This window comes from Nycticebus coucang, chromosome 14, assembly GCF_027406575.1.
Source record: "Nycticebus coucang isolate mNycCou1 chromosome 14, mNycCou1.pri, whole genome shotgun sequence".
NCBI lineage: Eukaryota > Metazoa > Chordata > Mammalia > Primates > Lorisidae > Nycticebus > Nycticebus coucang.
This window is the reverse complement of record NC_069793.1, coordinates 19,228,673-19,241,469: the sequence shown is the minus strand read 5'-3', so window position 1 is coordinate 19,241,469 and position 12,797 is coordinate 19,228,673. Positions and strand designations below refer to the sequence as shown.

The following is a 12,797-nucleotide window of genomic DNA, read 5'->3' as shown; positions in this document are numbered from 1 at the left end:
TTCAAAAGTCTGTGTTACAGAATAATATACTGCTGAATCCAAATTATCATTGCATAGCAAGTGGGCATGGTGTGCATAGATGCCCTGACCAATATAATCAACAGTATAAGAACTATTTCCTGGGTGGCGCCTGTGGCTCAGCAAGTAGGGTGCCGGCTCCATATACTGAGGGTGGAGGATTTGAACCCGACCCCGGCCAAACTGCAACAACAACAAATAAAATACCCAGTTATTGTGGCGGGCACCTGTAGTCCCAGCTACTCGGGAGGCTTGAGGCAAGAGAATCACCCAAGCCCAAGAGCTGGAGGTTGTTGTGAGCTGTTACGCCACAGCACTCTACCTAGGGTAACAAAGTGAGACTCTGTCTCAAAAAAAAAAAAAAAAGGAACTATTTCCTAAAAGCCTCAATTGGTGGAACTTTCATTATCCCTTTGGACCTTTGTTCCCAAGCATTTTGCAAGGACGAATCACATAATCTTACATTTTTAACAAAATGCTCAAGTTGTTCATGTATCTACCATATATACAGAAATCTTTCTGCAGAAATCAAGTACTGTTAGCTAAATTCTCAAATCATTGAAACTAGAAAAGAATGTAACAGGAGAAAAGTTTCAAAGGAGAAAGAAGATCCTTTTTTGGGAACTGATTCTGTAAAGTAACCGTAAGTATATTCATTCCTCAGTTTATAGCCTACCCTACCTAATGGAAACATTTTAAGATTGCTGGTGATAGAAGGAGAAATAATGTTTATGCTGATGATAATTAAAAACTGCCCTTTGATGCAGGAACAAAACTTCAGTACTAGGTTAACCCTAATTGTTTAATTTCACAATAGGACAGGAATTCTCTAAACTATGAAACTATAGATCAATGGTAAAAAAAAAATTCCAGACACAATTATTAAATATAAGTACATTCTAGCCATGTCTTTTTAGGTATCCAGAGAAAAAGTAAGGATCTGAATGCACCAAAGCTTTGACCTATACATATTGTACAGGGTGAAGCCTAAGAGGACAAAGAAATTAAACAATCAGTAATGAGGTAGTAAGTAACAATCATTCTCCTACAACGAGTTGGAAAATCACCAAATAACACTGAAGTGTTCCAAGTGAAACTTTTAAATGTTTAAATAAATCCTTAAGTTTTCTTCAAGGAAGAACATGTTCCCCTCCCAAAAAACCTATTTTGTGTTTAAAAGAAAAATGTAAAAATACCAATACCACAAACTATGACATTTTATGTGATAAGGAGTTCAAAGCAGGAATAAATAACAGATTTCATGAAAAGAGGAGAAATAACTTTAAGAATCCCTATTGAACATTGCAAGGTTAAAAATCATGGGGCTTGTTCCCATTGGAGACTCCTATTGCTGTTCTTTATTGCAAGAACTCTACATCTCACTGTTTCAAAGTATTTGATTCATATGAAAATTTTCTGTAGGGTTAAAGCTTTCAAACATAATCAGAGACTAACAAACTTCCTCTCTTCAGTCATCTAAGTTGCCTACCTGTTTTAAAGTCATTGATCCCTATGTTCCCTGGTCCTTAAATTTGTCATTTCTATGGTGTGGAAAAGGAATTAAAAGGATAATGAAGAGTCTTTTCATTAGTATCTCAGAAAGAATGCTCAATGTCATGATGTAGCTGTGGCAACCTAGATTCTCAGTTACCAGCACCAGAGAAAGGCTGGCCTTGAATTCACCTGAATGTTGTTTTTTATCTTTTCAAGAATGTTTCAAATATCTTCTAAATGTAAAGTAACCACTTTATTCTTTCTTCAGTTATCTTTTCCCTCAGGTAGTCTCCAAAATTTCCATATCTGAAGGAGACATACTTCTGCCCTTTGAGATTCTAAATTCCTTCTCAAATGACAATAAGGTTTTTGTTTAATTTATAAATAATTTCCCTATCAATAAAAAAACCTTTTGTTCCCCACTGGTTATCCATCTGAATGGCACTGGCCTCCCAAGCCAGCAGTAAAAAGAATTTCCTATGACTCTGCCTGTGGCCTCCTCAGGTCCTTCCTCTAGCACCCCACCTGTAGAAATGAGCCTCAAAGGACAAGAGCTCAGTCATAACCCTCTGTCACCAGAGGTACTGTTCACTTACCTGCAACACTTCCCAATTACCTGAACCACCTGCCTCAAAACTGTAACTGAAGAGTAAAAGAGCACCAGGACCAGAGAGGCACAGAACGGAGCTTCCAACAGCTTGGTAATGCCAAGTGCCGCCCCTCCCCCCACCTGGTGCCATTTCTCACTTTGGCCTTACCTCGCTGGGTCTGGGTAAATTGGGTGCTCTCTGGATCCTGCTCCATCATAACGGGATAATGAAATGAGGGAAGACTCCAGCAGCCTCCTAGCAGAGATTAAAAAAATGGCAATAATCCCTGTCAATTACCAACTCAGAGGTCATTCATAAGGAAAAATGAGGGAGGGATAAATAACATCCCCCACTGTAGTCAGCTAACACCTGTTATCTGGAACCAAACCCTTCCTACTACCTAAGTTTGTACAGGCATAAATAAATGAAGAGCTACAGAGCTCCCACACTGAATATGGCCACAGCATGATGAACACTGCTCTTGAGGGAGAAATGAGCTAGTGCTTCAGAGATGTGATCTTGTTTCTATTTGCAGTACCTCCAGTAGACAAATAAGAGGTTAGGATCAACACAGGAGGGAAAACTTAGGCACACACAGAGATTATCACACAGTGCCAACATTTATTGATCTTGGCATGTAGCTCCTCCACACCATCAGAATCCACATCCACCTATCTTCTACTCATTCTGCCCTGCCCACATCCATTTTGTGACAAGCAGTGGTCCTCCAATGTAACTCAGTCCTTCATAAGTAACAAAAATTTTACTAACATAATCTAGCTCAATCATGAAATCAACCAATCATATGTGATATCCACACATTTCACAGAGCATTTTATTACTGCCAAGCAACATACAAAGCACTTCACATGTGTTTCTTTGTTTAAAGCTCACCACAAGCTAGAATAGTAGGTATTACTAATATACATGAGAACGGCGAGCCTAAGAAGTGAAAGTATATCACCTGTGGTACACAGCTATTAAGTGATAGTGTCAGGACTCCAAAATTAAAGAAGGCTCTTTCTTTCTTTCTTTCTTTTTTTTTTTTAGAGACAGAGTCTCACTTTATCATCTTCAGTACAGTGCCATGGCATCACACAGCTCACAGCAACCTCCAACTCCTGGGCTTAGGCGATTCTCTTACCTCAGCCTCCCGAGTAGCTGGGACGACAGGCGCCCGCCACAACGCCCAGCTATTTTTTGTTGCTGTTTGGTTGGGGCTGGGTTTAAAACCGCCACCCTCGGTATATGGGACCAGCACCCTACCCACTGAGCACAGGCGCTGCTCAAAGAAGGCTTTTTCTTAATTCCAAAATGCAGCACCTTCCAAGGTCCAGGCAGGAAACAAGTGCATGTGTATCCACTGTGAACAATGGAGATTAGCTAATGGGAAGGTTTGTGTCCTATCACTCAGCTCTAGCCATATTAGAATGGGGGTTCAAGACTACTGGGTCTCTCTACTTTTTTAAGAAAAGCCAGAAATTTGGCTTTCTGCATGAGATCTCCCAATAACTGAATTTTAGCTATGACCTTTTTTAAGTTTTTGTACAAGGGCCAGTAAAAACACATATGATAAACATGGCCCGGGGCTCCCTGGCTTGCCATGTCTGATGCAGTTCTTTCCAACTCATATTTGCCTTGGCAACCAATCAAGCTCCGTTTTCAAAGGAAATGGTCTCTGAAAGAAATGCATATTGTTCCTCTCCAGCATCATCTTGCCTGTCTCTCCCAAGAACAGGTCTCCGGCTCCCTGCCAGACTCTTCATTAAAGCAGATCTGCAGGATAAAGACAGCAGCTACCAATCTTTTCCAATTGAGTTAATTCAATTCTCTGTTATTAGAACCAGCTGGATTTAGGTACAGTCATGTGCAGTAACTTTATCCCAGCAACAAGCACACTGCAGATTTCCCCCAACAGCCTAGGAAAGAGAAAAAGCAAAGGCTCTATCAACCCGCCTTATAACAACCCAGCCTGCCTAGGACAACCAACAATTAATTGATGTTTTCTATCTAGACAAGGCCCCACACTTAGACATCTGTAACAATCCTACCAATGAATAGACAGAACATGACGAAATCAATGAGGAAAAGAAAAATGTAATAAAATACTTCTCTCAGGCTGAAAGCTTCAATCTTCAATAATATCACTATTTACAGCAGCAGAAATGCTACATTTCACCATACTTTTTCTTTTCATATTTTAAGGTGTCTAAAATTGGGGTACATCTTACAACTGTGTAACATGGTTTAGTTGACAGGAATTTTTTTCTTTTTGTAGTCTTTCCATCTTTGAAATACAGAATGTTTGTGAGAGCTAGTCAGAGGCGCATAGTCTAGACAAAAAAAAAAAAAAAAAGGCAAAAATTTGAGAGGAGTATGTACTCAGGTCATCTAGACCATCTTACATAGTCCTTCTTTATTACTAATAAACTGGTTCTTTAGGAACTGGGTAGGAGTCCAAGGATAGAAGCAAAGTGTGGGAACAGCTGACTGCCCTAGAATATGCACAAACTTTTCCATCCCAAACTCCTCTGGAGTTAATCCTGAATATCAATTACTGGCCCTGCCATGTTATCCTCCAAATGGCTACTTAGTAAGCAGAGGCCCTTTGGCAAGAAGTATCCTCCAGGTTGACCAAATGATATCCTTCTTAAGTACTTCTGCCTGGAAAACGATTGTGTAAGTTAGGAGGCAAATAAGCTCCCTACCTATGCTAAGGCAATGACAGTATTGAGTGAGATAAGATTACTTATCACGAATGCTATAAAGGAAATTTCTCAAATGGAAGAGTTTGAATTAGATAACTTCCATTTTAATGACTCCATTTTCTAATCCTGCAAAGTCTACTTCCCACTCTAACTTCTTTTAAATCAGAGTAGAACTAAAATGTAAGGCTTTGTCTCTGGAGCATCCCTAAAGAGGTTCTCTTGGAACATGCATCCCCTGTGCCTACTTACTACACAATCTGTTGGCACCATTTGCTCCTCAGACTACACAGTGGGACTGACAAGCCACATATATATGGCACTTTACTGTTAATACACTGAATCAGGAGAGCCCATCACTGTGAATAGCACCTCCTCACATAAACACATCACTGATGAAACATAAGCTCTTCACAGTCACAAGTACTATCTGGAGTAAAAATAGACTTCTCCAATCAGTGTGGAATAAAGAAAGAACTAAAGTTACGAGATGAGTAAATATCACCACCACTGTTCCTAGGAACCTCAAAGAAAGATCCTTCCCTCCTTCTGTTAGCTTCTTGCAGAGAGCTGTCAATGGGAAGTGGCATGAGAACATTGGATGGGATGGCAGCTATCCACCTTCTCCTCTGGTCACAACAAATACGACTTGACTTAATGATCTATCATTCAATTTAATAATGCAAAATCAGGAGAGCTTACACAAGCTTGTTCAATTTTTGAAGCTGCCATTTCATTCTGACCTATAATCTCAATTTAGAAATGTTTTAAAGAATCACAGAAGCTCTGACAAAAAAACCTAAAAACCCATTTCTTTTCTCTACACGTTTGTCTGGTTCATTCTCTATACCAGTGGCATCTAAGGGAGGTCCATGAAGGGCTGTGCTATTTTAATCTACCATGAAGCAGAAGAAAAATATTACAACTTTTTGCTTTATAATATACATTCATAATGTATATAATATAGATGGGAATTATTAAAAAATCTTTTATTAAGAAAGTTTTTTTTTTTTTTTAAAGTCCGAAGACAACTACTCTATCAAACTATAAACTACTTATGAATATTCACCCAGGTGTGGTGGCTCACACCTGTAATTCCAGCACCTTGGAAGGCTGAGGCAAGAGAAATACTTGAGCCTAGGAGTTTGAGACCAGCTTGGGCAACATAATGAGATCATGTCTCTTCAAAAAATTTAAGAATCAGTTGGATACAGGAGTGCACATCTGTATCCTAGCTTCTCGGGAGGCTGAGGTGGAATGATCACTATAGCCCAGGAGTTCCAAGGTTGCAGTGAGCTATGATTGTGCCACTGCACTCCAGTCTGAGTGACAGAGCAAGACTCAATCTCTAAAAGTAAAAATAAATTTAAAAGTAATTTTTTTTTTTTTTTTTGTGGTTTTTGGCCGGGGCTGGGCTCGAACCCACCACCTCCGGCATATGGGACCAGTGCCTTACCCCTTTGAGCCACAGGCGCTGCCCAATTTAAAAGTAATTTTAAAATTAAAAATGGTATATTCAATACTTAGAGAACAACCAACACATAAAATGTAAGTAAAATAATATAAATATAATAAACACATAAAAGCCTAAACATATTCATATACAAAAAGAGCAAAAAAGAGAGAATGATGAAGCAAATGTGGTAAAATGTTTAACATTTAAGGAATGTGGTGGAAGGGTACATGGGAATTCTTTGTACTATTTTTGCAACTTTTCTACAAGTCTGAACTTATTCAAAATAAAAAAAGAAAATTTTTGTTTTTCTATGTTTTGTTTTTCTAATATACAAAAATCTAAAAGTCAAACACTAAAACTAAACAGGCAGCCATTCATTTGCACAATAATTACTTCTTAAAAAGGATTTCTTTAGGGCAGTGCCTGTAGCTCAGTAGGTAGGGCGCTGGCCACATACACCAAGGCTGGTGGGTATGAGCCCAGCCTGGGCCAGCTAAAACAACAATGACAACTGCAACAAAAAAATAACCAGGCATTGTGGCAGGTACCTGCAGTCCCAGCTACTTGGGAGACTGAGGCAAGAAAATCGCTTAAGTCCAAGAGTTTGAGGTTGCTGTGAGTTGCAACCCCATGGCACTCTACCCAAACTGACAGCTTGAGACTGTCTCAAAAAATAAATAAATAGGGCGGCACCTGTGGCTCAGTGAGTAGGACACCGGTCCCACATACCGAGGGTGGTGGGTTCGAACCCGGCCCCAGCCAAACTGCAACAACAACAAAAAATAGCCAGGCGTTGTGGCGGGGACCTGTAGTCCCAGCTACTCAGGAGGCTGAGGCGAGAGAATTGCCTAAGCCCAAGAGCTGTGATGCTACAGCACTCTACCGAGGGCGATAAAGTAAGACTCTGTCTCTAAAAAATAAATAAGTAAATAATAAATAAATAGCCCTAATGCTCCTAAAGCAGTTTGTTTTTCTTTCTTTTTCTATTTTTTATTTTGAGACATAGTCTTACTATGTCACCCAGCAACCTTAAACTCTTGGGCTTAAGCAATTAATTCTCTTGCCTTAGCCTCCCAAATAGCTGGGACTACAGGCGAACACCCAGCTTTTTTTGTTGTTGTTGTTGTCATTGTTGTTTAGTAAGCCCCGGCCAGGTTGGAACCCACCAGCCCCAGTGTATGTGGCCAGTGCCCTAACCACTAAGCTATGGGCACCAAGCCCTCCTAAAGCAGTTTTAATAAACTACAGGCCCTGGGTCAGCTGCTTATTTTTGTAAATAAAGCTTTATCTAAACACAACCATATCCACTCATTTACATATTGTCTGTGACTGCTTTGGAGCTCGCAAGGCAAGGTTGAGTAATCTAGATAAAGACCAAAGCCTAAAATATCTACCTCAGAGCCCTTTATAGAAGCTCTTTGCCCACCCAGACTCTAAAATATTTGCTTACATAATAAAGTTCCTTGAAAGATAAGGTGAAAAAACTAAGAAATGGAACAGAAAAACTTGAAATCAAAGTATCATGCACTACAGAAACCATCAAAAATGAATACTAAGCCCTACTGAAACCATAAGTTAAGAGGCACAGAATTCAAGTTGCATAATAAAATGGCTAACACTTTTCAGGGGTCCTCAAACTTTTTAAACAGGGGGCCAGTTCACTGTCCCTCAGACCATTGGAGGGCCAGACTACAGTTTTTAAAAAAAAAAAACTATGAACGGGTGGCACCTGTGGCTCAAAGGGGTAGGGCGCCAGTCCCATATGCCGGAGGTGGCAGGTTCAAGCCCAGCCCTGGCCGAAAACCACAAAAAAAAAAACAAAACAAAACAAAAAAAACTATGAACAAATTCCTATGCACACTGCACATATCTTGTTTTGAAGTAAAAAAAAAAAAAAAAAACAACAAAATGGGAACAAATACAATCACACTGCCGCATGTGGCCCACGGGCCGTAGTTTGAGGACCCCTGCAATACAACTACTTCTTTCCTCCTAATTAGATTCTGAATATCTGCAAAGGGATTCCCTATATCAGCTATTTGATGAGATGAAAGACAATAAAAAGTTGTGGAAGGAAAATGTAGAAAAGGAAAAAGTGGTCAGGGCAGATGAGATATCATCTAAAAGATCCTTTACTTCAAATTCTAAGATATCATAGTTGATACAGAAATCTGGGTACTAGTACTAGAATAAACAAGCCAGTGACAATGCCTCCTTACTAAATAATTATACCCTAAAAATATTCTTTTAACAGGTTGTCAGATCACAGGGGAAAAAATCAATATCCTAAATTAAACAAACATGTTCAGACCTTTTCCAACTATTGGAAAACAATCAATTGCCAGAAGTCTGTGGCCTCTACTAATAGGGAACACCTGCTGCTAGAAGATACACTGAGGGCTGGGCTTGTGTCGCTCAATGGATACAGCACCAGCCACATGCTCTGGGACTGGTAGGTTTGAACCCAGTCTGGGCCTGCTAAACAAAGAAAAAAAAAAAAAAAGCCGGGCGTTGTGGTGGGTGCCTGTAATCCCAGCTACTAGGAAGGCTGAGGCAAGAAAATCTCTTGTGCTCAAGAATTTCCGGTTGCTATGAGCTATGATGCTACAGTACTCTACGGTGGGTGACAAAGTGAGACTGTCTCAATTTAAAAAAAAAAAAGCAGCAGCTACGCTGACACTGATGCCCCATGCTTAATGAACACTTGCCTAGCCCATCTTTACTCTGGATAGCATCTGCTATTTCAATTCACTGGTACAACCAAACCAAAACTAATAGCTCCTTTCTGCCTAAAGAAAGAAACAAAACAGCCCAGACTCCTCAGCTCATCATTCAAAGCTTTGCAGCCAAATTTCTCTTTCCTCTTGGATATGCAATACGCTATAGTTCAGTGATTTTCAAACTTTTCAGTCCCTCAGTCCCAGGATTCATTTAAATCATAAAATCAGAGGCTGGATGCTTGCCTGGGTAACTACCTCTGAGGCTTTTGAACTGTATATTACCAAAAGAAACTTTACAGGGCAAAGAGGACAATGTTTATCTTAAGTTCTAAAAAATTATGAAGACCTCAAAAAGCTTTTGTTTATATGAGTTATATCTATCGAAATATACTAATATCGCACCTGAAATTAAAGCTGAGAAATTTTTAAGACACACACATTCCATTAGCCATGAGAGTGATAACCTCAGTAGATGTCATGGAACCCCTAGAGAAATCCACAGTACACTTGAGAAAGAACAAGAGTGAAAAAGACAAAGAACATCTCAGTGTTATTATAAAAAAAGTAGTTCTGGGCTCGGTGCCTGTGGCTCAAGCAGCTAAGGCGCCAGCCACATACACCTGAGCTGGCGGGTTCAAATCCAGCCCCGGCCCGCCAAACAACAATGATGGCTGCAACCAAAAAATAGCCGGGCGTTGTGGCGGGCGCCTGTGGTCTCAGCTACTTGGGAGGCGGAGGCAGGAGACTCACTTGAGCCTAGGAGTTGGAGGTTGCTGTGAGCTGTGATACCACAGCACTTTACCCTGGGCAACAGCTTGAGGCTCTGTCTCAAAAAAAAAAGTAGTTCTGGGGTCAGGCACAGTAGCTCACCCCTGTAATCCTAGCACTTTAGGAGGCCAAGGCAGGAGGATTGCTTTAACTCAGGAGTTCAAGACCAGCTTTGAAGGATTTTTATAAGCAACAATGAGAAAGAGTGATTTTCTAGAAACAAGAAATGGCCAAGATAAATACACGGGTGGGATATTGTGTGTTTAGTTTAGCTAGAACAATGGAATCTCTTAAAGTCAAAACTGTATGTTTCTTTTCTTTTCTCTTCTCATCTCTTCTTTTTGCAGATAGAGTCTTGCTGTGTTACCCTGGGTAGAGTGCAGTGGCATCATCACAGTTTCCAGCAACCCCCAACTCCTGGGCTCAAATGATCCTCCTGCCTCAGCCTCCAGAGTAGCTGGGACTACAGGTTCCCTCCACCATGCCTGGTTAATTTTTCTTTTTTTGAGACAGAGTCTCAACGTGTTGCCCTATATAAAAGGCCGTAGCATGATAGCTCACAGCAACCTCCAACTCCTGGGCTCAAGTGATCCTCTTGTCTCAGCCTCCTGAGTAGCTATAAACTACCACACCCGGCTAATTTTTCTATTTTTAGTAAAGCTAGTATCTTGCTCTTGCTCAGGCTGGTCTTCAACTCCTGACCTCTAGCAATCCACCTATTCAGCCTCCCATAGCGCTGGGATTACAGGGTGAGCCACCATGCCCGGCCCTCATTTTTCTATTTTTAGTAAAGACAAGGTCTCACTCTTGCTCAGACTTGCTTGTTAATTTGCTTTAGCCCCAGGAGTTTGAGGTTAGAGTGAGCTATTATAACACACTGTACTCTAGCCCCAGCAACAGGGCAAGACCCTACCTCAAAAAATAATAATAATAATAATAAACCATCACATTATAATTAATATGTAATAGGAGACTATAATAAATATCTATCTATTGAATGAATGAGCAGGCCTAACCTAGACTTGGAAGAATAAGCAAGAAGACATATCTGATTGCTCCCACTGACCCCCTGACTTTCAGACAAGGTTGCTAGATGCCCAAAAACTCATGCTAAAATTCCTCTAGGAATAAGGGTTTTAGAAACTGCTTACATCATCCTGCATCCTTCTGGTCACTTCAGCTACTCAGGTTAAAGTGCTGACATAGTTGCTCTGAAAAAAGCAGTGTAGCCTGGTCCCTGTGAGCCTCATTAAATCATAAAGTCAGAGGCTGGCTACTTGCCTGGGAAACTACCATTTATGCTCCCGGACTGCATATTGCCAAAAGAGACCTCACAGGGGAAAGAGGGCAATGTTTACAAGGGGCTGAAGGGACAGCAGGCCAAAGAAATGTGAAGCAACCATTGAATTCTTCATTTCTCAATCTTACCCTGCAAGTCCCAGATCTTTGCCTTAGCGCATGCCCGGGCCAGGAGATGACAAGCCCTTATTCTTTGCAAAAAATAATTGTGTGTTCTGAAACGACACCTCTATTATGATTTCCAAATTGACATCTCTGCTTTAAAGCAGAGGCATCCAAGCCTCCCCATTTCACACACTAGCAATTATCATTGAAGTTATCCAATGATAGGCATTCATCTGATCGCTGCAGGGCCCCCTACTTTGAGGGATGCACTTATAGCATGTGATGCAGTTGCCAGCAGAGTCTGGCAGGCAATTCCTACCCCTACTGTGGGGTGGACCAAGGCAAGGCGGCACTGCTAAGAGGCTAACCCCAGGAAGAAACCAAATACTACAGAAAGAGCTGATGGTATGGATCTGCCTTATTTACTATCAAACATAAATAATTCACAGGGTTCAAGACAATGTCTTTCACCAAAAAAGCTTAAAAACATCTTCTCAAAACATTAATGTATTTCTCAGTGCCTCTGGGCAGTGAGCAATAGATGGTAAAACATCAGAGTACAACATAATTATACAGACACCAAAAGGGAAGAGTCTGCAAACAGAATTTATACAGAGTGTGCAATCATGTGTCTCACTACATAAAAGCCTTGCCTGAAAAGTCAGCCAGATCCCTTTGGGAACATCTGACCCTCTGTTAACTGTGTGGTGGGCAGTTATTTTTAATACATTTGTAAAATGATTAGTTGATATTATGCTTAGTTCAACACATAAGATAGAGTGACAAAACTCCAATTTATAATAAAAACTCACTCTCATCATCATGTAAACCCAAAGGACCAGGTTGACATGGATGACTTTACCCTATATCCAAATCCATTTTGTCTGGGAGACATGGAAGGTCTGTTCAAAGACCACATAGTTTTTTTAAACCATGGATTTAGTTAGACCAGAGGCTTTTAACCAAAGGATTAGTAAGAACAAATCTATGGGGGAAAGTTTCATGGCTAGTTCCAATACTCTCATGCACACATGCCCCCATAAGCAATGGCTAGGATATATATATTTAGATTTTAATTAAGAGGTAGTGCATCTTAAGTGACTGGTTTCCCTTGAATTCAGGAAGAGATTTACAGAATTCCATAATCCTGAATTCTTAGCTAATTTTATTCAGAATGACAGACAAATCCTTAAAAGTCTACCTCCAGGCCAGGCACAGTGGCTCATGCCTCAGCACTCTGGGAGGCTGAGGCAGGTGGATTGCCTGAGCTCACAGGTTGGAGACCAGTCTGAGCCAGAGTGAGACTCTGTCTCTAAAAATAGCCAGGCACTGTGGCAGGTGCCTGTAGTCCCAGCTACTTGAGAGGCTGAGGCAAGAGACTCGCTTGAGCTCAAGAGTTTGAGGTTGCTGTGAGCAATGATGCTAGAGCACTCTATTGAGATTGACAAAATAAGATTCTGTCTCAAAAAAAGTCTATATCCAGGCTTCTTAATTCTTCAAAGAATATATTGGTAGAATCACCTACTTCGATTAAAGCAAATCTGTAAATGTCTTTTAAGACTGTTTTTCACATTCCAATTCCTGACCTAAAACTTTTAAAAATCCTTGACCAAGGCCAGGTTCAGTGGCTCATGCCTGTACT

The 12,797-nt window shown here is 40.6% G+C and overlaps 1 protein-coding gene across 8 annotated transcripts in view; it reads right to left on the bottom strand.

Annotated features, from left to right (window-relative positions):
• Positions 1–12,797, bottom strand: part of AMBRA1 (autophagy and beclin 1 regulator 1) — a 252,765-nt gene that overhangs the window by 140,579 nt on the left and 99,389 nt on the right. For 4 of the 8 annotated variants that reach the window (XM_053560500.1, XM_053560499.1, XM_053560504.1 and 1 more), the window contains one exon: positions 2,271–2,357. The exons of the other annotated variants lie outside the window; for them this stretch is intronic. In XM_053560500.1, coding sequence (XP_053416475.1) covers positions 2,271–2,357 — 87 coding nt within the window. The remainder of the gene's footprint in view (positions 1–2,270; positions 2,358–12,797) is intronic. 8 annotated transcript variants of the gene reach the window in all.